Source organism: Eptatretus burgeri, chromosome 10, assembly GCF_056783735.1.
Source record: "Eptatretus burgeri isolate ZD-2024b chromosome 10, Ebu_testis_v1, whole genome shotgun sequence".
Classification (NCBI taxonomy): Eukaryota; Metazoa; Chordata; class Myxini; order Myxiniformes; family Myxinidae; genus Eptatretus; species Eptatretus burgeri.
The window spans coordinates 20,714,232-20,739,799 of record NC_140970.1 but is presented as its reverse complement, the minus strand read 5'-3'; the positions used below and the strand labels follow the sequence as shown (position 1 = coordinate 20,739,799).

Below are 25,568 nucleotides of genomic sequence, written 5' to 3'. Positions count from 1 at the left end.
AAATAAATGTTGGACTTCCCTCTGTGTGTGATTAAGCCATGAAGGCAGAAACAGTTCTCTCCAGGACTGGTATTGATGTAACCTTGTGACAATTCGGGACTTTAAAAATGATGCAATCCACCCCAGAATGCTTTGCACACATGCGCAGAAACTCCTAGTAACAGTGGCCTTTGGAGCACACTGAAGTATATCGTGCATGCAAGATAAGGATTCTTTGCTCCGATGGCTTCCAAAGATTCCAAAAGAAGTCGACGATACTTGGAAAAGTAACTGAGAGAAAGGGGTGTGCCTCTGCACAACAAAAGAGTTGGTGAACTTTCTCAGCTCGCCAACAGGGTTGAGATCTAGCAGCTGCCCTTATGGCAGACTCCCAAAGATGTTGACCGGTGCATCACCAAAATAACTGTCGATGGGTACATGCTACCCAAACCCTCGATAATCGCTACCAGTGAGTGTACTTTGAACCTTGTGGAAGTGCCTCCTATGAACATAGTGGGCTTGGTGTTTTATTTAATGTACATCTACAATTTGAAAGACGATGCTATGCATCATTACCAACAAAGTAGTGGTTACCAACTCTTTGACAAAGGACATCTTCATGACGTTTGTGCCAGCTATATTTATGTGAGAGCCAGATGTACCAGGCAGACTTCCCTTTGGAAGACACCGTATCTGGTTTGGATGCTCCTTCACAGCAATGGGAAGGTCATATATGGGGCTTGTGATTGCACTGTCAACTTTTGAAATTATATTTACTATTGCTCATTTTTGGGGCATTGTGGTGGATTGGGGTGGGGGAGGGAAGTATGCCTGGTGTTGGCTTAAGGGTTAGGGTGGTGGGCTTGGGATCCGAGTTCAAGTCTCGCTTGGCTGTTGAATTGATACCAGGTGGGATTGACTCTGCCTGTCATCCTTCTGAGGTTGGTGAAATGTATCCTGTGTCTGAGTGGCGACCCATCCAGGATTGTACCCAGTAGCCAAGGAAACTGCTTTGACAGCACCAACGCTCTTCACAGTTTATGGTCCCAATGGATGGATGGATGGATGGAGGGGAGTGGGAGCTGTGAGGGTTGGTGGAAGTATATGTTAAAAAAATATTTGACTGAAAGATTTTGTCCGAGCAACGACAAGGTAAAAGTACCCTGGGTAGCGGAAGTGTCACTGAAAACGCACACACAAGCGCATGCTTGCAAAGCCTCGTTTGCATTTACTGTATATGCCATTTTAAAGTCCCCTATTTAACTTGTAGAAAGCTTTGAACTCCCTCTGTACCTTTTTTGTTTCTTCACCTCTTTGTTACACCATCATTCTCATTCTCTCCCAAGCTGTGTTCTTTTTTTCTTTAAAAAAAAAAGACCAAAAAATGATCACTCATTTTTAGCTCAATCATTAAAGGTAAACCCAAACACTTTTTTTTTTTCTGAAAACCATTTGATGTCATTTATTATAGTCTAATTTGAAGGGGGGGGGGGAAATGATTATTTTTTTTTGCCAATCACAAAGTGTTGAAAAAAGCCCTCGTGTGTCTTTTCGATTTTGCCAGTGACATTACATCTTGAAGCCATTTTTATCCGAATGGCGGCTTAACATGGAGAAACAGTGCATGTCGAGCTTGGATTCTGATACTGATTCCACCGTTATTAACAAGTCTGAAGGTTCTCAGAATGTTGAAACTGATTCGTGGGATTTTGAAGAAACTATTGGAGACAATATTAGTAATAGAGATGCTTCCGGTGGGATTGTGGAGCCTTATCGTTTTGTGGAGCCGAGTCTTGTGCGAGCGATTTAGAGGAAAAAGGCAGAAGTGTTCATGAAAATGAAAACGCTGGTCGTGTGTTCATTACAGATTGGTCGGTTTTGTTTTTCTGTTCAATTGACAGTTTATGAGGGATTTTGTATTTATTGATAAATCAGTTATATTACTCAAGCAGAAATATGAGTCATCGCTCAACAGCAAGGACACTGCCCAGGCACACTTGGACACCACGGACGAAATGGGCGATTAAGGCTTTGTCCCACCATTGCAGGCTAACCGTGTCTTGTATGTTATGGGATGGCCCTGTTTCTTTTTATGGAATGTATGCAGCGATTCAGAGACAAACCCCGCCCAGATGCATCCGGAGCCAAGCTGTCTGGAGACAAACTCCCTTCTGGATATAAACACCGCACAGACACATCTGGAGATAACCACTGTCCATAACCACCGTCCGGATACATCCAGAGACAGTGGGACAGAGAGAGAGAGAGAGTGGGGGGAGAGGGGGAGGTTGGGGGAGGGTGCTGCACTTGTTTGGGAGGGGTTAGAGCAAGGATGAGACAAAGAGGGGTGGGGGTACAGGAATGATCAGAGAGAATATGTTATGCTTCATGAACACCACACGCACACACACACACACACACACACACACACACACACACACACACACACACACACACAAACACACAAACACACAAACACACAAACACACAAACACACAAACACACAAACACACAAACACACAAACACACAAACACACACACAAACACACACACAAACACACACACAAACACACACACAAACACACACACAAACACACACACAAACACACACACAAACAAACACAAAAACACACACACAAACACACAAACACACACACAAACACACACAAACACACACAAACACACACAAACACACACAAACACACACAAACACACACACACACAAACACACACACACACAAACACACACACACACACACACAAACACACACACACACACAAACACACACACACACAAACACAAACACACACACACTAGTGCTTGGCCAATATCGACAATTTTTGTGGGATTTGCAGGTTGGAATCAGTGTGATTACCAACTACAGTACATACTGTATACAACCCAAAAACTTTGAGTAGCTTTCACCAAAAAACAACGTTGTGTTTATATAGATGTTTTAGGAAGATGTGCACAAACAATCTTTATAAACAGCTGCGTATGATGGGAAAAAAAAATTGGCTTGGTAATTAAGACAACACGTTAATATGGCAAACGGCTCGGAAATCGGGAGTTATTATCTAATATTGTTATGAATCTGGAAACCATTCGCCTTCACACATACAGTTGACCCAAAGTTTAGTTATTTCATGAAGTATATGTGGATAGTTAGAATCTCTCCCCTATGTCTAATGGGAATTTCATGTGTGCGCTGCGAGTTTCTTTCTATACTAGTTACTCTTCTGCATTAAATCCCCCACCACTCCTTCAGCGCCATTACACACGTGTTCGAGGCCACGGACATAGGCGGGGGTGAGATCACCTCAGGGCCGACTCCCCCCCAGCAATATGGAATGTTCCCCTCATCCAATCAGGGGTGAGATCACCTCAGAGCCGACCCCGCCCCAGCCAGATGGAATGTTCGCCTCCAATGAGGGGAGGACTCCGATCGCCCAATGCCCCCCGACCAATCCGGAGGGGAGTTACCTCAGAGCGGATCCCTCCACCCACCCAGGGGAGGGATAAGAAGGGTGGTGAGCTGTCTCAGCGGTGGTCTTTTTCGGGGTTCCTTGGTGGTCGGTGGTCGTGTTGGTGCTTGTGGTGGTGATGGTCGTGGTGGAGGTGTTTCGTGGTGCTCGTGTTGTCGATCATCGTTTGTGGCAGCCAGGATCGTGGGCTCGTTGGATTCTGGGTCGTGGGTTCGAGTCCCACCGTGGTGGGTTGTGTTGGAGCGCTCGAGCTGGGGATCCCCGTTCCCGCCACGGACTCCGAGCTCCACAAGTGTGAGTCGGTAAAACTGCACGAGGCGGTCAGGTACCCGGCCAGACTCTGATCCTCAGCTCACCTTCCATCCCGAGCTGAAAGGCCGAATAAAGACCCATGAGTTCCATTTCTTTTTGGGTGTGTGTCTGTCTGTGGCCAGTCTGATAAGTAGAAATTGTTTAAGTGATTGCCATTGTACATTTGCCTTCATCTTTATATGTGATTAAGTCTTCTCTGTGTTTCCCTCCCGATTACCCTGTAAATAAATAACTGTTAAATGTTCCAGTTCGTTGTCTGTGCTTTCTTTCATTCACCCAGTATGGTTCGGGCTTGAGAATTAGGAAGGCCGATTGTGCCGTAAATTGTCATTTGGGCCGGCGCGGCTTTGGTAATTCCCGCTCGGTAACAGCGAGTCGGTTCGGACAAAGCCGGCCGAGGGTGTGGTTTCCCCGGTAGCGAGACCGCGCGGCTACTTCGGTAAATTGGAATCAGACAAAAAGACCCTAACCACGTGGTCGAAATATTGGCGTCCACGGTCAATTAAGTGACCCGTCGACTTCGGAGTTATCCGGAGTGACGACCTTCAATTTTGGGTGTTCGGAGGGGAGATGGCCCAACTGCTCCATCTGGCGGTCGTCCTCGCCACCGAACCTCGGCACCACAACAATATATTGTTACGGGCCGGGGTCGAGTGAGAAGACCACCACGGGGGGCAGCCATCTCGGGTTCCCACCAGACTCTCTGGTATTGCAGGCCGTTGCACACGGATAATATCCCGGGCGCGGTAGGTCGCTAACTGACCATGAACGCCAATAACTCAACCACATGGCCTAGGGTCCTCCCGTCTATGGGTTAATCGGGTTACCTAATTAATCACGTGACCTAATTACCGGGGGACACGCTCTCGGAACGCCTTGACTGAACCGGATAACTTTACCGGATCAGATGCAGCTGGGAAACACTGCGAAGGACGTACCGGCTAAAAGGAATGGATCGTTGGGAATAAAGTCCCAGCTAAGTTAGGATACGGACCGTGCTGGATCAATGAAAGAACAGACAAAAACGAGCTGGGAACGTTTTTATAAAGGATTTATTACAGGCAGGCAAGGAAAGATACGTGGCACAGTGAATGTTGTTTATTGTTGTCTGTAGCAGGATTAAGCAGAAATGTGAAAGGTGTGGGAATAATACAAGCAACTTACAAAAGCAGACACAGAGCAGAGTTATCCCAATATAATTATTGTACAATATGAACTTAAGTGAGGACAGGCACCAGGACACACACACACACACACACACACACACACACACACACACACACACACACACACACACACACACACACACACACACACACCGATTAAGAGGAGTTGATGAAGAGAAAAAGGAGAGGGGATGAGGATAACAGTCTCTCAATACCTTGCACGATTGCCCGACCACGCCACCAATACGTTTTGGGGGGATGCACCACGGGGCGATACCTCCCTGAGAGCTGGCATGTCATCCCTTGCTTCATGGCATTTCGTGCAGTTGGCGTCGGTCCAGAGAATGAGACGTGACCGTCGGGCATGAAGGGAGGAACTTGGGCAGAGTCAGAAGCCAATGGGTAGAGAGAGGTAGAGTCCGACGCAAGTGGGCGGAGAAGGGTGGCGAGGTGGCGAAGAAGGCGGAGTCAGCAGGCAAATTGGTAAAGAAGGGCGGAGAAGGGCGGCGAGGTGGTGAAGAAGGTGGAGTCAGCAGGCGAATTGGTAAAGAAGGGCGGAGCCAGCAGGCGAATGGGTAGGTTGTCGATCTCAAGCCAGATAGAACCAGCTGACAGGAATGAAGGGTAGGAACGACGAGTAGGAATGATGAGCAGGATAAACACACAGGAACGACGAGCAGGAATGACACACACTAGCGGCTCCGTGACCCGTCCTTTTATAGATCCCGTGGTGCGGGTGGGCATGACGACCCGAAGCAATGTGTCGTCATCCGAATCGGGTGCTCTGATTGGGCCCCCGGCCAGCACAGAGGCCGGCTGCCATGACCGGAGCGGCAACACTTTACTTCTGGCCAGATGGTTCCAAGCTGTGGAATCATCTCGCTCCGAGCACCGTGACACGAATTGCCCTGCACCGAACTCCGTGATATTAATCACCTTGCACCGAACCCCGTGCCATGCCCCGGCGACCCGCAGTTGGTGCCGGTCAATGTGCCTGCTCCGTGATGCGCCACACGGCCCGAGCGATCCGGCCGCACAGCATGCCTCTGCCTGATAGCTGCTGCATCAAGACGGACGTGCGGGAGGATGTCTGCCATCCATGGGAGACATTTGTGGCTGTCATGGTGAGCGAAGACCGACGGTAAAATATTTTTGTAACCCCATGCGCAGACCCGACCAAAGGTGTGTGTTATTCGTGCTCCGTTCTGTATGATGATAAAGTATCACGGGCTGCGCGTGAGTCCGCCATTGTACACGTAGTCAGCGTGCAGGTCTGCCCGCCATCGAGCATGCCCTGTACCGTGCTTGCGGGTCCGCCATTGTACACGTTGTCAGCGCGCGCATCCGCCCACATCGAGCATGCCCGTACAGTGTGCGTGGGTCCGCCATTAAACACGTGGAAATTTATCAAAGGCGGTGTCATGTGCACGATGCCAGCCCTGATCTGTGTCAGGGAATTGAGGGAAAGGATTGGATATAATTATTATATGGGGATTTGGATTGAAGAAGAGTGTGCCGTGTGCATACTGTATGTTGTCAACATTTGGTGTGTTGGTTATGCCTCTGATCGCCTGAACAGTGGGTGGGGGTCGTCGCTGTGGGGCACGCGCTCCGTGCATCGCTGGTGTTTATTGTTGGCTTCGACTGCTGCCCTTGGTCTTCTGTGAGGACGCATTCTTACACGAAGGTCACGGCTGTGGTTTTTACCAATGGGTGTCCGAGTGGAGTGCCTGCGGGCCTCGCAAGGACCCTTTGCTTGGCTTAACCTCAGGAATAGCGAAAAATAAAGAATAGGAATGAAGTTCAGAGGTTTAATCAGACCTAGCTATGAGATTTACACAACGCACATGTCCCTTTTGTCCCATTAGACAAGAAGAAAGGGACTATCTGAATGTACGTTAATGAAATAACTAACTGCGGACCACTACATGTTGGCTGCTATTGGTGTTGGAGAGATGCGGTTTCCAGAACCGCAACAATATAAAGCTGAGTTTGTGTCTGTGGGTGGGTCATAAATGCTGCCCATTCTACAGGCCACACCCTCCAGCCGTCCAGAAATTGCCGCCATATTTTTCTCTCCATGTAGCTCAGATTGTTTAAAGGCCTCATGTACATTTGAAGACTGAACAACGTGTCTTCTATGATTAAATGAAGATACCATTTTGAGGAGACAATGGTATATTTTGATAAAAACTCAACCGAGGTAATGCATATTATATTCTCAGCGATCAGGCAGCGGGTTTATAGACACCGCCCAATGAAGGTTCGTTCTCATGAAGTAGATGAAAGAAAATAGAGGTCTTTCATTTAAAAAAAAAACCTTTTTGTTTTTGCCCGACTTTTCAAGGCTTATAAACAAACTGATGGGCATGTAATTGACATACTGTATTTTGTGAAGTAAATAAACATTAAAATCGGTTTTTATCCCCCGTCGCGTGGCGGAAGGGGGATATTGTTGTCACCCGGGTCGTCCGGCTGTCCGTCCGGGCGTCAACATTTTTTTTTTTTGTATACCTTGGTCGAGGCTCGTATGAGAGCTAACACACAACTCACAGCAAGGAGGCATGAGACAAGAGGGGCGGGAGTGGAAGGGACAAAACAGTGGGGAACAGACACATTAGGTGAACTGTGGAAGGGAGAGGGATGGGGATGGGACGGGGAACATGGCGAAGAGAAGATGGACATTACAGGGACTTTCAGGAAGGAAAGCAGGAGAATTGAAGGAAGTGGGCTTGGGTGGATTACTGGGGGTAGAAAAGATCGAGGATTTGGATGAGGGAAGATAAGAGGTGGTGGTGAACAGTTGTTTTGAAAGCCTGGAGGGAAGAATGGGAAAGAATAGAGTGAGGAAGCTTATTCCAAAGGCGGGAAAAAAGAGGAATGAAAGAGTGAAGATGGGCAGTGATTCGTGATTTTGGTAGTTTTACCAGAAGGGGGTTGTTGGCGGACCTTGAGCGCCCTGTGGAAATGTGGTGGGGACAAATCGCAGAGAGAGCAGGGGGGGGGGCAAGGCTGGAGAGGAGTCTGTAGAAGACAGAAAGACCACCGACCAACCTGCGGTGATTGAGTGAGAGGCCCAAAGACTCAGCTTCATTGCGGGAGATGCTGATGATCTTAAAAGCCCTGGTTTCGACAGCGTGAAGTCGAGAAAGGTGGGAGGCAGGAGCACCAGCCCAGAGTGGAGAGCAGTACTCCATCAGGCTATGGACAAAAGCTTTGTAAGTGGTCAGGAGCTCAAGAGGGCCGAGGAAGGACTTTGCACGACGGAGGATTCCCAGTCGGCGACTGGCTTTTGAGGCGAGGTTGGAAATGTGACTTTCCCAGGAAAGGTCATGGCAGATAGTGAGACCCAGAAGCTTGAAAGAAAAGACTTCTTCCAGAGGATTGTTGAGAAAGTGGATGGGGGGGGGGGGGTTGTAAACGGTCCTTTCGAAGAGACATAGTGAGAGTGTGAGATTTGTCTGGATTGAAAGACATGTTCCACGTGTTGGACCAGTTTGTGATTTTATCCAGATCTGCAGTGAGCGAAGAAGCTGCTGCTTGCCGCTCTGAGGGATGACAGATGGTACGGCAGAGGGTGAAGTCGTCGGCAAAGAGAAATAGAGGATTTTCCAGAGAGTCCGAGAGATCATTGACGAAAACCAGAAAAAGAACAGGGCCCAGAATGCTACCTTGAGGAACTCCAGCCTGCACAGGAAGAGGGGATGAAAGAACTCCATTTAGGGCCACACGTTGACTGCGACAGGAGAGGAAGTCTGCGAGCCATGAGTGGAGATGGCCTTGAATACCATGGGAAGAGAGTTTGGTGAGTAGGGCAGGGTGCCAGACTGTGTCAAAAGCACGTGATATGTCCAGGGATACGGCTCGGATTTCCTGTCTGGCATTGAGGACCTCCATCCATTGATGGGAGAGCAGAAGCAGCATATCCAGGGTAGAGTGACCTGGTCTGAAACCAAATTGATGATTGGAAATCAAGCCATTGGAGAAGAGGAAGGATTTCATGTCTGAAGCGATGATGGATTCCATCACCTTGCTGATGATTGGGAGAAGGCTGATTGGTCTGTAGTTACAGGGATCTGTTTTTGCACCTTTTTTATGCAGGGCAGTGATGTTAGCAGATTTCCAAGCAGATGGCAGATGACCTTGGGCAAATGAGAGGGTGAATAGAACAGAGAGAGGGTGAGCAAGAGCAGAAGAGCAGGCTTTGAGGACACGTGGGCTGATGCCGTCTGGACCAGTTGCAGAATCTGACTCGAGGTTTGAAAGCAAGCTCTCCACCTTGTCAGGAGAAAAGGATACAGAGCCCAGGGACAGGTGGGTGCGACTGGGTAAAGTGGGTAGAGATAGTGATGGGTTTAGGCCACAAGATTTAGCTGCAAACACCGAGTTTAGACATTCAGCTTTATCACGTGTGGAATCAGCAGTGCGGCCATTTGAGGTAAGGGAGGGGATGGAGGGGGAACATACACCAGAAACAGATTTGATTAAACGCCACCAGGATTTTGAGGAGGGAGAGAGGTTTGAGAGTTCAGACTTGAGATGAGAAAGATGTTGTTTTCTGGCTCTCCTGAGGGTAGATACACACTTGTTCCGAGCTTTGTGGAAAGAACTGAGATTGCCCTCAGTTGGGTTTGCTTTCCATGAGGCAAAGGCAAGTTGTTTCAGGAAAACTGCCTCGCCACAAGCTTCAGTAAACCAAGGGCGGGAGGAAGGGTAAGACAACTGAACACGAGAGGGGATAAATCTGTGCATGAGGGAGAGCAAGTTTCTTTGAAAGAATTCCCAGGATGAGTTGATGTTTGAGAAAATAGTGATAGGAGACCAGTCTGTAAGTTTGATGGCTGCTCGGAGACCCTGCCAGTCGGCTTGAGTGAAATGCCAGACTCGACGGCGGTGAGGTGGTTCTCTGATAATAGCCAGAGAGATGTCCACTTTGACAAGGACGTGGTCAGAAGAACCAATTGGAGCGAAGGAAGAGCAGCAGATATTGTCAGGGAAATTTGTCAAAATCAGATCCAGAAGAGATGGAGTACCATTGGTTGAGATCCGGGTCAGGAAGTTGACCGATTGAGTCAGTCCCAATGAGTCGCAGAAAGCTTTTGCTGAGGTGCCATGGCAGGTGAGAGAGGTACCCACACCTAGCCGACTGGCATGATGACAATTGAAGTCACCACATAAGAGGAAGAGAGAGTTTGGATAAGAAGATATAAGATGGTCCATGTTTTCGGATAGTGAGGTGTAGATGGAGTCATCACTGTTCGGTGGACGGTACAGTACACATATAAACATGAGGTGGGAGTGGAGGGAAGCCGAAGCCAGAGGTATTCCTGGCGGTGTGGGGGAGTGAGAGCAGTGCATGGAGAGTGAGGAATAGAGTCTTTGATGAAGAGAGCAACACCTCCACCAGGACGAGGCTCAGGTCTGTCATACCGTAAGAGGGAGTAACCAGGGAGAGATACTTGGGAGTCAGACACGTCTTGGGAGAGGAAAGTTTCTGTTAGGCAGATAATGTCTGGTGTCATCACTGTTTTATATTTATATTTAACATTTATAGCTGTGAGTGCGATAACTCATAAACTGTTCGCCATATCGATTTGAAATTTGGGTCACACATGTACCACCTGAAAAGGAAGAACCCTATTGATGTTGGGCGTGTCCAGATCCAAGATGGCCAACTGGGGTGGCCATCTTGAAAAAAATGTTTTTTCGCCATATCGATTCGAAATTTGAGTCACACATGTACCACCTGAAAAGGAAGAACCCGATTGATTTTGGGCGTGGCGGGATCCAAGATGGCCGACTGGGGCAGCCATCTTGAAAAAAATGTTTTTTGTAATAAATGAAAAACCGCTTATCTGATTTCAATTATTTTTGGTTACTACATTCCTCACCCCTGGGGAACTTTTTCGAGATGATGACCAAATTGGGTCTTGTTTCCAATTCACCTCCCTCATTATCTGGAATATGTATGACCTTTTTCATTCAATGGTGGGGGATTCCCCATCTCTGATGGTATGTATATATGTATATATATATATATATATATATATATATATATATATATATATATATATATATATATATATATATATATATATATATATATATATATATGAGATGCAATGTACATGTATACTTTCATGCACTCAACATCACCTCTGAGTTCATGTGCGATTTAAAACTGAACAAGGTACGTTTTCAATTCAATGAAAATACTAATGATTAATATTTAACATCTTTAATAATAAAATAAACCAATGTCACCCGCAGGGTGACCCGTATCTTGCCAAAAGGTGACCACGTGTGACTTCTTTAAGGTCACACTGAGGTGAACAGAGCTGCTATCCACCAGGAGCGACTCCTTGAGGAATATCTGCCTACGAGAGATTCCGATGAGAATCGTTCGACAGAGTAACCATGAAAAATATGCTTTTGCTTCATAACGTCACCAAATGACGTCATAATGTCTCAAGCTTGACATATCTAGAAAGCACTCATCGAGGTGTTCAATTTGAGGTACTTCACGATATGGTTCCTAAAACTTGAAAATTTGACCTTGGGGTCAAATATGTTTGACCTTAGGTGCTAATCATGAAGGTCAAGGCCAATCGCCACCAAAAATTAATCAACTGAGCGCCAGACCATGAACTATATTCCCATGAAGTTTGAAGACGATCCGATCAAAATTACTCAAAAAATAAGGGTTTCGTCGACTCTCCTGATTTGCGACAAAGTGACCTTGACCTTTGACCTTGACCTTCAAAATTTTGTGCTCTGAAAAGGGACCTCTATAGGCCTCTGATATGCAAAGTTACAAAAATTTCCAATGATAGCTGTGCTCTGCAGAATTTTTTATACATGATTACAGACAAACAAAAAAATAAACAAAAAACAAAAAAAACATACAAAGTGACTAACATATCTTGCAAAAACTTCGTTTTGGCAAGATAAAAAACAAACAAAAAAAACATGCAAGCTGACTAACATATCTTGCAAAAACTTCGTTTTGGCAACATAAAAAAACTGTCCTTTGGTCGGCGTTTTGTATGTACTGTAATGCAAGGTTCCCACTATCATGATGCGCGGCACGATTGAAATAGTGGTCTTAATCGTGGACTAATCGTGGTGATCCTATCAGATCTTATCAGATCTTGAGGTCAGTCGTGGCAATCGTGTTAATCGTAGAAAATTTTTGAACGGTTCAAAATTTTTCTACGATCAATTGTCAATCCGGATCATCGTATCAGATCGTATTGCATCGTAACAAAGCGTGACATATCGCATCTAACCATGCTTCCTAATCGTGGTGATCGGGATCGATCTTAGACAAGACAAACACCACGCTCTGTGAGACCACGATTTCAATCGTGCCGCGCATCGTGATAGTGGGAACAGCTTTCAGAGAAATTCCATGATCAGCTACGAATGGCCAATCGTGGCGTTCGTAACAGATCGCACAACAGTGGGAACCTAGCATAATATGTCGAGATGTCCAGGAGTGTGTTTAGTCACCAAGTAGCTCGGTAGCGCTTGCCATCGTTAAAACCATGCACACAGAAACGCCTAAGCAATGTCTGAATTGGACAAATGAACACCCTTTTAGCGTCAGAACTACTGTTAAGTTCAAATCTGGAGCTTAATTTTTTTAATACTTCTTAGTTTATGAGATTTTCAAGGTTATGACATGGAAGGAGATTAAATAAAGCCATGAACGCTGGCATCTCCGAGTACTTATTAGGATTGCAATGTACCCAGCGATTCGTAGCTATGATGAACAGGCATTTGATAACATGAGTGAGGAAAGTGAAAAAAAACTTTATCGGGAAGAAATCGTTGCGCCTGTTCCAAGTCAAGGCATGGTTGAGCAGGCCAAAAAACATGGCGGCTTCAGACCCCAGCGAGGTTACCCAGGAAACGCCTTAAGACCCCATATCGAGCGAGGTGGCCAAGGATCATCTAATAAAGGATATAATTAAATATGACTGTTAATTATCTTCAAAAGGGGTGTTTTAAATACCCCAAACATCCAATTTTCAGTCATGCACTTCCTTGGAGTTCCCTTAGTATGCATGCAAAGTTTCAGGCTGCTAGGTTTCATGGTTTTGGAGTTATGGAGGAGACACACACACACACACACACACACACACACACACACACACACACACACACACACACACACACACACATGAGACAGCAATGGGTTTGATTTCAGACACACACTGAGCATGAGGGAGGTGATGTCACTTCCCAGAGCACTCTGGGTACCAGTGATGCCCTCTTTATGACGTCACTTTTCTTTCTCAACTCACTGTGGCAACAAGAAGAATTTCCTCCTCCCCGTGATGCGAACTGATTGGGTGGTCCATGCTCAATGCTTTATAATCCTGAGTAGCAAGGACACAGCTCATACATATTTTTTAAGTTTTTGGTTTTACTCAGGGAGGGTCTGGATTGAATCGCTGACTTCGCAGACTCAAGTTGATGTTCATACCATTATAGTCCGTTTGCCACCCGTATATGTTCTGTACTCAACCTTGTTGTAAAGAGAAGTGTATTGTTTTTTGATTGTTTCGTACTCGCATGGGTCTATAGAGAAAATTTGGCTTGGTTTCCGAAGCGGCAACCTTGGGGAACTCCGCTAATTTGCATAAACCCAAGATGGCCACCACGGACGGGGGTGGAATATATGTTTTCAAGCAATTAACTTACAATCACGTGTGATTCCTCTTTTCTGTATAATTTTGACCTGAGGAATCGATTTCTGAGGTCAAATTTGTGATTTGGGGTCAATTCAGGGTCAAACGTGAAGTTCCAGGTCTTTTTCAGCCAAAAATGAAATAAAATAATAATAATGACATTTTCAGAGCGATGGTGGTCAAGCGTTTATTCAGAAACGTCGATCACTCCCATTCATCATCAGAGCGGAATGCAAGATCAAGATGTTCACTTTCCTCGTCATCTTCCACATTTGCTTCTCCTTCCTCTTCCATTTCATCTTGGTCTTCATCTCCTGTCTTGAACGGGTTGAAGCAGGCGTCACGCCAAACACAAGCGCAATACACAGTGCATGTTATCTTTCCATGGTGACAGCTGCAACGTTCAGTGCCGCACGCCTTCACCGCCGCCTTACAGCCACACCGCACTACATCCATGAGATCTTGGGGTTCTGGGGGCTGATCGGAGGTTGCTGGTACTGGGGTGCCATCTTTTATTTCCCACCCATACTTCGTGATGCAAGTTCAGGTGGAGCCTGCTGGTCAGCAGATTTTGCAAGTATGGTCTGTATCCCTGGCCTTAGCGCGGCCATACTCCAGCATACCTGCTGGATGAGGTTGCTGGAATTCATGTGAGAGGACATGGGTAGTGCGTCGACCATTGGGTGTGAATACCTGGAGATCGAAGTTGTCAAACCACGTGAAGATGGCGCCGACTGTTCTACACAACCCCATGAACTGGTGGAGAACCTGTGCATTGTCACCTCGTAGACGACCGGCCAATTTTCGGAATCTCAGGGCCTCATCATACGAGGTCGTGAAGCCATGTTCATGAAGGGGTTTGAGAAGTTCGGAACTGCCGTGCCGGTGCAACAGTTTGATGGCCAGTCCTAATGTTGTCTGATTTCTGGTTCCTGTAACGTGACTCTGAATTGACTGGCTCAGGCTCAGAGATTTCTTTGTCACTTTACCACCGGAGACCAGGTCCGAAACCAACTTCAACAAACTTGGGCTGGTCGCCTTGATTGTGTTGGCCTGTGTAAACTCTGATAGGTCATAATTGGCAATGCTGTACTTGACCGTCCGTGCCTCATGCTTGATCTGCCTCACCACGGAAGCAATGCTCCTCTCATCCATATCATCTACCTTAGCTATCTTGAGGCTTTTAGCAATGGACTCACAGAAACCAACAATGGCAGTACAGCCATCTACCTGAACAACGATAACATCCTTACTCATGCAGTCAGTCAACTTGCTTAACATATCATGTTGAGTGAGCTTGCCACCTCGATCCGAGTACAGGGAATGCAGTTCAACACTATTCCATATTCTGGACCTGTTCATGTACTCAATGACTTCCTTCAGAGCATTTTCATCTGCACTGCCAGTTGGCAAATCGGCATATGTGGGGACTTTCGTGAAACTGTTACAGCAGCGGTCGTGGTACTTGCACTCATCAGAAGGTAGATCAGAATCATAAGCAAGGTGCAACTTCACCCTTCTCGCGACATCATCATTACGCTGCTCAGCAACATCAAGGAGCATATCTTTCATAGTTGGGAGTGGGTTACGTTCTGTGTCAAAATGTTCTTTGGTCATATCCTCACGAACGCGGTCCCATCTTTCTGGTTGTCTATCATCAATGGGTAAACATTCCTCATTACAGAAAATACAATCACGTTTGTATTCAAACACACCTTTGTCAGCTACCTTTGTATGAGGCCTTGTAGTTATCCTTACACGCTCATCTTCAGCCTTTCTTTTCTTTGACTTTCTCACTCTCTCAATTTTCTCTTTTGATGTATAAGTACAGTAGCAACCTTTGTGGCAGGCGATGCTTGCCGCATCTCCACCAACATCAATAATGTTCTGTAGCTTAGCCTGCAGGTCCCCATCTCCACGGGATTTGGCACACGAGATGAGCTTCTTGATCCCGAATTCAGTGAATTTCGTTTCTTCTCCGTGACACACTGGGAGAAGACACCTTGAGTCAGCCATCATATGTTTCTCTGAAAAGAAGAAGAGGTGAGATTAGAATCAATGGGATCATTCATCATCGATCGAGTCGGAGTGATCTGCAGTTGATGCAGGGGTCAAAACGTTTTAAACCCCTCAGTAGTCCAAAAATGATATTGAACTTGACCTTTGACCCTGAATTTGTCCCCGAACCACACAACTGACCTCATAAATCGATTCCTCACCTCAAAATGAAACGGAAAAAAATGTATCACACGTGATTGTGGGTTGATTGGTTGAAAAGTTATTTCCACCTCCGTCCGCGGTGGCCATCTTGGATTTATACAAATTATCGGAGTTCCCCAAGGTTGCCACTCCGGCAACCAAGCTAAATTTTTTCTATAGACCCATGCAAGTACGAAACCATCAAAAAACAATACACTTCTCACAACAACAAGGTACTCAACCTGGCAACTGGAATATTAGGCCTCGAAGCCTGGGTATTTCTGCTAGGTGGCCAGTGTTTCCAGCACCATTCCGTCATGTGTGGTGGCTGTCGTTCTCTGACCATCCCATGCTATTAAATGGCATACCATTGGGGATATCTGCTAGTTTTAACTTGCATGCCATTTGTGAACAAAGCTGCTTTTGGCACAAAATAAAAATCTAACATAATGTTTAAAAGGCAAAATTACAATACTTATCTAGACTGGTTTGATATTTTGCTGTTGTTATTATAGATGTAGCACTGAAAGGTATGAATTAACCTGTTTCCTTCAGAACTATTTTTTATGCTCCTTTCTGACAGCACTGTGCATTAATTTTCTTTTTTTTAGTTTAGTCATACATTTTAGTCATACAAAGTGGTTAAATATCTAATGCTGACCTATTTTGAAACAGAATCCTGGCTTTTTGCATCCAGAAGGCCTGAGCTTGTACATCACAGCTTTGTTGCATTTCACAGCCTGTGGCTGTCTGTGTGCCATGAACCTTGGGTGTTATTCTGGTGCAGGTGCCAGACCTTTCTTGTCTTGTGCAAAAGAGCTTTTCTTCGAAGTTCGTTCAAGCATTTAGTTTGTGGCTTTCCTGAATACAGGCCCTACAAACTTCAATGCAAAGAGAATGCATTTGCTGACGATCTTGCAGCTGGCAGCTTGAATTGAAGCACATTTACCTTGAAGGCATGTTTAATTTGGCAATTTGCTGCACTGCTGGAGATGTCGGAATACCTTTGTACAATGTGAGATTAAAGTAAGGAAACTCCATGGCATGGACATAATGTTCACCGTTTTCACCTGGTTACTGTATAAAAAACCTCTTCAAATTAATTGTAATTCTGTCTCAGTGCATAGGAGCATTGATGGGAATGCTGATTGTGAATTGTGGTGTTTGTCGTGATTACATAAAACGGTGTGCGTACAAGGGAAGTAAGCACAAGTTTTTGTTCCATCATTGGTTTTTTAACTATTGGTAGATAATGTATTTGTTGCACTTCCCCAAAAACACAAGGCCACTTACAACTGAAATGTTTGCTTTGGAACTCTTCTGGCTAAAAGTCTAAATCTCGAAGCCATATGCACCACTTATAAATTACTTTTAAACACTGTTGGAATCATTTATTTTTTGTTTTCTTTTTGCTCTGCTCATGCATAGCAAAAAGCATGGTTAAGCAATCGGTTCACTTTGTCTGATGTCAGTTTATGATTGAGGAAAAACTTCTAATTTCAATTGAATGTTATATTTTGTACACGAATCGGAACACGAACTTGTAGGTTCGCAGTACTTTGGCTCTGAATTCGTCCCGATTGCACATGCGCAGAGTGGAGTGAGATACTTTTTTTTACTGTCTGCCTCCCTGGCAGTGAAACATGAATGAAAATAATTCCAAATCTGAAACTCACTGTTTTTAAGGATGTCATAAAGGACACAAATAATAGGCGCAAAGAACTAAAGTAACATGTTAAACAAGGTGGTGTAAAAGACGCCGCATTACTGGCGGTAAACTTTTGATTTTTTTTTTTTTCAATAACCTTTAAAATCTTTATTTTATTTCAGTTACATTATATACTTGAACACTGTAGAACACAAATCGTTTTTTTTTTTGGTGATTGCAAACCCTTCCATTTGGCAGTACAGTATTTGGACAAAATATTGGAGTGTTTGTGTTGTGTACACATCACAAGTTGAAGGCCAAAGTTTTGGCAATTTTATAAATTATCAATAAATAGATTGACGACATATTGCTGACAACTGGAATAGAGAAGACATTTCTTTGCTGTTGAACAGAAAAGATAATTTACGAGCATGGTTTGAGGGATCTTTTTGGGTAATACTGGAATTTGGTGGTTTGAATGGAACTTTTTGGAACAGTAAAGGCAATACAAGGGGAGTTAAGTTTTAATAGAACAAAAGGAAGTTTTAATGGAAGCAAATGAAATGTGGGTTCCTTGTGGTGAGGGTTGCATGCTTGAGCATGAGATCTGAACACAATGTGTAAAGTCCTCAGAACTTTATATATATATATATATATATATATATATATATATATATATATATATATATATTTATATATGTATATGTATATATGTATATATGTATATATGTATATATATATATATATATATATATTTATATATGTATATGTATATTTATATATGTATATATGTATATATATATATATATATATATATATATATATATATATGTATATGTATATGTATATATATATATATATGTATATGTGTATATATATATATGTATATATATATATATATGTATATGTATATATATATATGTATATGTATATATATATATGTATATGTATATATATATATATATATATATATATATATATGTATGTATATGTATATATATATATATGTATGTATATGTATATATATATATGTATGTATATATATATATATATATATATATGTGTATACATATATATATATATATATATATATATATATATATATATATATGTATACATGTATGTATATATATATATATATATATATATATATATATATATATATATATATATATATATATATATATATATATATATATTTGGTCTTTGTAGTGATTCTAATTCCTGCATATAACTACCTTTTATAGGTGGTTTATTGATTGTAATTCATTCTAATTACTCAGGTAGTTCTGTCTCCATTGTTGTAACTTACTTCAGGATCGTTGTCCCAGCTTATATGTGAATCATTCTTCCCTGCTTTCAGGAGGGAGCAGTGTACTGCCTTCTGCGGCTGCGAACATTGGGTCCTGCAGCAGTTAGTAGTGTGGCACGGGAAGCCTTGGCACTTCTTGGTTATGCGGACCCTGTGCGAGGTCGTGGTATCTGCGTGCTTTCAATTGATGGCGGTGGCACCAAGTGAGTATTCGTATGTGCATTTTGATTTGTTTCTAATAGTCCAAGGGATTTTATTGTCAAGCTGAAGGGGGAGTGTGACCTCAACTTTGTACTTTTGGCAGAGGAATTGTGGCATTGGAGACACTGCGTGTACTTACGGAACTCACTGGAAAGCGGGTGCATGAGATGTTTGATTTTATCTGCGGCGTCAGTACTGGTCAGTATGCATATCACACTGGGAAAGAAAAATAATGTTGAATTGGAATTGGTGCATTTACCATGAGCATTCCAATTATTGTCACCATAATGTCCAGTCATGACACAATCACAAAGTCTGAAAAACTGCTCCAGTTTACCCTATTACTGTTACTATCAACATTTCCATGGTCATCAACATCAGTGTGACCATTACACTATGTTTCACATCAATAACACTCTGATATTGTTGTGAAAATTAACATTGCCATATGACCATGATCATGGCAATTCCACACATCATGCTGTATTATTGTAACTTCCATAGCACTCCTTTTTGGACTATTTGTACTGTTATCACCACTGTTTGTGGCTATAATAGGACTTTTTGCATGATCACAGAGCAAAATTGTTGTACTTTATGTGGAGATGCAAGTTATATACAGTAATCGTATTTTATGAAACTCGTACCATGCTTTAAAAGTTTCACTTGTAGTGAGCAATAGTACCTTATGAATTTGCTTTTATGTTGAAAGGAGTCTATTGTGGCATTGCTAGATTTGAATATGCACCTTTTATTTATTTTTGTGTGAGCACCAGGGGTGTAGTGCTGCTGGAATGCACTGGTGCGCTGCTCGGGTACCTCAATCCGTCTGAGGTGCTGCTTAGCTCCGTAACAGTGACACAAAACAAAACAAAAAACGTTCATCAATGGATTATTTTTTTGTGCTTTGTGTGCTTTCATGGCCAAACAATCAGAGTTAAAGCTCCAAAGCTTGGGTATATTGATAGGCTGGACACTTTGTCTGGGGAGCCATATTATAACAATACAGGTTATAGGCAACAGAGACCTGTATGAATTGCCGAATATAGGAAGGTTCTGAAGTGAGACAAACTTTCCAACCGTTTTATATCCAGATTCATTTAATTAGTTTATGTTTACTAAATGTGTTTACACTGTGGAAGATGTGATACCATGAAAAAGTTTGGATGCCAACAACCAGTTGAAGTCTTTCTGGATCAGTAATGTGGCTGTTTTGTGAAGAATGCTTATCACATTGTTTGAGCAAAGGTCAGCCTAAAGTACATCAATGACATGGATTCATGTTACCATCATGCCGAACTGCTCTGCTGACATCATGGTTATCTGCTCTGCCATCTCCTTCATAACTCTCGGATGTTTATCCGGCCCCAAAGCTTTATCTTCTTTCGTCAACTCAATAAAGACACCAACTAATGTGAAAGACCACAGGCTAAGCGCATGTAAGTGGTTACCACTGTTTCAAAAATGTCAAAAAATGAAGTTTATTCCATTGCCTTATCACTACATTTTCCTGAAAGTGTAAGTCTAACTGAGTTCAGAACAAAAAACCGTATAGCTTAAATACATGAATATATATATATATATATATATATATATATATATATATATATATATATATATATATATATATATATATATATATATATATATTGTTGTGGTTGAGGAAAATCGCAAATCACCATTCAGGTCCCGTAGGTGAGATATCTCTGTAAGTACATGTGTAGTTAGCCCCAAACCCGTTGTTTAGAGGGAATAAATGTGATTCATTCGGGCTGCGACCCTTTAAGATAGCCGTTTTTCTGTTCTGTCTTTATTTTGAACCAACCACGTCTCAACCACCATCACACAACAACCACCAACCGCAACGCCGCTTCACAGCAACAACAACGCCAACAGCCACGACCTTTACCTTCACAACTCGCTCTCGCAAACATCGCATCACCGCCACTTTAGGCCCTCCACCACCTTCGCCTCTCCTTCTGCGGCCGTTCCCGCGCCGCTTGTGAACGCCGAGCGTCAGGCTGTCCTGGCCTCGTGCAGGGCGCGCGCCGAGCAGCGGGTGCAAAAAGCGGCCTTTCCGAAGAGAAGTCGGATCAGGAATGATACACGCCCACTTCTTTTCCGTCCTCTCAGCAAGCGCGGGGCGATTTGGCCCCGCCTCCAGGCGCGTCGGAGTAGAATCGATATATGCAAATTCGAGGATCATGGGAGGTTCACGCCCACTTTTCCTCCGTCCAATGGGCGAGCGTGGCTCCGCCCCCGAGCTCATCCTGATCCGGAAATTTGCATATGGGTTCTCCTGCCGTACTATAAAGCGCCGAGCGCGGGGCGAATTCAGTTTTGTTTTGGGTCGGAAGCAGTTGGAGGCAGTCGGGAGTTTTTGGGCTCGGGCGAGTTGGAGAGGTGTGGCGGCGGCGGAGTGTGGCAGCAGCAGTCAAGACGGGTCTGGAGGAAAGACAGTCTGTCGGGGAGCTGCAGAGAGGGGAAGCCGGGAAAGCGGTTGAGGTCGCAGTGGAGTCGCACGTCACGGGACCCAAGCAAGCCAGCTATCCTCTTTCCCCAGAGCATCAACAATTCCCCCATTCCCCCCCCCCCCGCGCTGAGATAGTGCGGAAAGGGGGCCCCGTTCCCACCCCATTCCAAGCAGTGCCAACGAAACCCGCGGAGTCGGGGCACCGCCGCCATATCTGCGGCTCATCACAAGATGGGTAGGCTCCACCCGGTCTCAGCCCACAGCCCTGTCTGTCCCCTTGTATTTGAGGGTGGCCCCTTTCTTTTGCTTTTGAGTATATGTGTTGTCGGCGCCGTCTGTAAAGTAAAACTGTGTAAGTGTTGCCATGTGCTCGCGTAGTCGGTAGTAGATCTGCATTGTTGTGTTTCTTTTGCAATTGCTTTTGGTGCATAATTGTTGTAATTGTATATGTGTGCTATCCGTGTGCCGTGGAATAAATGTGCCTGATGTTGAACTGTTTTTCCCGTTTCGCTTCGTCTTTTCTTTAATTGAATCTCCATCTTACTTCACGTAAAGGGTTGGTAGTGGGCTAAATACGCCCGATAATTAATCGGAACCGTCGAGGTTGACGATAACACTGCTCGGTTATCCCGATAGTACGGAACGGGTCGCTTAAAGTGGCCCGAGTCCGGAGTCGACCTGTGGCGAGGTGCGATCACCCGGTCTACCCTCCGTGTGGGTACTTAGGTAGGTCGAATTTGGCAAACAACCCTATCCCACACGGGGGGGCCGATTGGCACGATCGTGGTGAGGCCGAAAGGCCCACCCGTGACTAGTTCCCGGCGTTAGTCCGAGAGGGTCACGACGGGATTGTCCGTCCGGTGGGCGACGTGCCGCGATTCGAGTTACGTGGCCGCTCGCACGCCGGCGGGCGCGAATTCGCAACTAAATATATATAGCGAAATATGATACTTTGAAGAAGGGGTACCTATTCCGATGGTTTTGCGAGTTTTAAATGAAATTACCTAATTTTTTTTTTTTTTGGCAAAATAAATGAAGGTCATAGTATGTAACTTATTCTAGCAACTCATATAATAATCAAAATACCAATTTCTGGGATTATTAAGAAATAATACATACCTATTTTTTATTACTGCTCTATTCAGTGACTGTCATATGCTGAAAAGCACTAAAAGAGAGATTTATCGAACAAATTCTTGGACGTAAATTTTCAATTCAATCAATTCTGGGAGTAACAAAAAGCTCTCTAAATTCTCCAAAGCTGTTTTAACTGCCTTCTAAATTAATAAAATATTTTTTTTAAATACCCGGAAAAAATTAAAAAAAAATTTTTTTTGAGAAAATTAATTTTTTAATCAAATTCAAAAAAGTGTGATGTGCAGTTGGACAAAAATGCAAAATTACTCTAAACCAAAACCATGCATGTTTTCAATATTTTTTTATACTATTATATCTATATCACTATGCCCCATTTGTAAATAAATTTTAGTGAAAATAATCTGATGCACAGAAGAATAAAAGCATTTTTTTAAAAACGTGATGTGCAGTCGGACATTTGGGTTGGAAAGTTCGGTCAAGCCGCTGTAATTAAGTATCCACTTTTTTTACATCTCAATTTGATCATCTCAATTTTTTTACATTGATTATTGGTAATAAGTTGAATAATTTAAGACACGTAAATATGAGTTATTGATAAACTAGTCATTTTGTTAGGGGATTTCATAGTCCCAGGCTCTAAAAGGGCAATAAAACAAGAAAAAATAAAAATATATGCCAGAATGTGCATATATCATGCAAATCCACTACTGACCGACACAAATGCTGATTTTCTCAGACGGTGGGTGACAACCTTTTGATTTGATGACAAATCTCATATCGAATGTTTTATATGTTGTATTTTTGCATGGTCTAATATATGTCATATTTTAAGGTGAAGCAAGAAAAAAGGCCAATACTGGGCATGTATATTCAATAAAAAATCCTGCAGATTCATTAATATACATCATAGACCCATGAACCTATATATTTTAAGGTCCTATGGAACACTGTCTGTGCAGTGAACCAAATTTCATGACCAATAGTAGTCTTTGTGACTTTCAAAAATGCCACTCAAGTCAGGGTATGCCCTAAAATAGTGGTGGTAGCCACTTACATGCACTTAGCCAACAACTAAATAACTAATGGCAGCAGATGGGAGGCCCAGTTTAATGTCCATCTGACGGTGAGGTGTGTGTCACTCGTGGCCATCCTGCCAGCCCTTACCACATGGTACTATGGTACTACATTAAAAAAAATACAAAAACTTCTCCTTATTTCTTAAAATACATATTTTTGTCAAAAAACAGTGGTGAGAGACAAACTGATCTGACTTTTTTTTCAAAGTGGATTCTTAATTGTGAGATTGTGAGTGTTAAGCTTTTTTTGTCATGGTAAAATGTGCATATTTCATTTATCACTCATTTTTATACACCATATATATATATATATATATATATATATATATATATATATATATATATATATATATATATATATATATATATATATATATATATATCGGGTCGTATTATGTGATACCGGTCGTCCGTCCGTCCGTTCCTGTCCACACTCTAACTCCCAAAGTTTTCAACTTTCACATTTCATATTTGGTACATAGGTGCAGACTGTGGAGACGGTGTGTCGCGACATATGTTCGTCATCTAAAGTGGTTGCCATGGCAACAAGGATGCTGTTTTCCATGTCGTAGCACAATTCTGTATATACCTTCTTGTTTGGGCGTATATTGTGCTCACTTGAGCTCTTGTTAGGATTCAAATGGGTAATGTCATGTTAAAACTTTATGTGACAGTAGATCTGGCGATGAGATCACAGCCGACATTTATACAGGGCTCCGGTACCTCATAATTGGCACTACACCACTGGTGATCACGAAAATTTATCCACACAAGGATGAAAAGGGCTTAGAGAATGTTTTCAGAATTGCTGGAAAGAACTGTTTCGTAATTGTCACGTGAATGTTACAGAAGAATAATGTAATGTTGGCTCACTTGTCCATTCAAATTTCATCTTAATAATGTCGTTTGGTAAGTGTTTGCTGTGTTTTTATGTGACTCTGCTGATGAATTTGCCTGAGGCATTGTTTTTGGGTTAGCCTTATGGCTGTCCGTCCGTCCGTGATAGGTTTTCGTTACAACGATAACTTAAGAATGGCTAAAGGGATCCAAGTCAAACTTGGTAGAAGTATTATAATGATGCAAAGATGAACTGATTCGAGTATGGGGTCAAGAGGTCAAAGTTCAGAGATACTGTTAGGTGAAAATTCTGTTACTATGCCAACTTGTGAACCAGTGATGGGAATTTGACCAAACTTGTTATAAGTATATCTTATGAAGCAAAGATGAACTGATTAGATTTTGGTATCAAGAGGTCAAAGATCCGAGGTCATGTCAGGTAAAAACGGGATACTTGAGAACAGCTGAAGTGATTTAAATCAAACTTGGTACAAGTATGTGTAATGATGGAATCAGGCATACGGTCGATATCACGATGTCGAAGAGTGCCGTTCTATTTTTTTCTGAAGGCCGACCCAACAGCAACAATTCACAGTCCAAATCGCCATTATCTTTCTTGGGCAAACCACATTTCAAAGTTGGACTCCAAAGGCAGCCACTGATTGGGCATTCTGCATCATACAAAGTCCTTCCTTTGCACACCTGAACTCCTGTCCACCTACAAGGCTTTCATCCACAGCTTGATGGAGTACTGCTCTCCCCTCTGGGAGAGCAGTCTCCCCTCGCTTGCCTTACATCTTGCTCAGCTTGACACCATGGAAACCAAGGCTTTCACGATTATTGGAATCTCTCGTGATGAAGCTGAGTCAAGACTGTACAAAGGTGTTGGTGCTTTCAATAAGTGTAAGGATTCAAAACGTGGACTCTGAGAAAAAAAAAAACACATCAAAAGACTGCAAATTCTTGAAATGAAATGCTTGCAGTCCATACTGGGGGTTACAAGAGTCCATCAAATCCGAAATGAGGAAGTTTGGCAAGTGTTGGTTGTGGAGACCACAATAATGGATGTTGTCAAGTCCAGCCGA

The 25,568-nt window shown here is 43.4% G+C and overlaps 1 protein-coding gene across 16 annotated transcripts in view; it reads left to right on the top strand.

Annotated features, from left to right (window-relative positions):
• The window catches only part of LOC147018044 (calcium-independent phospholipase A2-gamma-like), a 185,113-nt gene that overhangs the window by 47,010 nt on the left and 112,535 nt on the right, over positions 1–25,568 (top strand). For all 16 annotated transcript variants that reach the window (XM_085897339.1, XM_085897340.1, XM_085897338.1 and 13 more), the window contains 2 exons: positions 18,850–19,001; positions 19,103–19,197. In XM_085897339.1, coding sequence (XP_085753465.1) covers positions 18,850–19,001; positions 19,103–19,197 — 247 coding nt within the window. The remainder of the gene's footprint in view (positions 1–18,849; positions 19,002–19,102; positions 19,198–25,568) is intronic.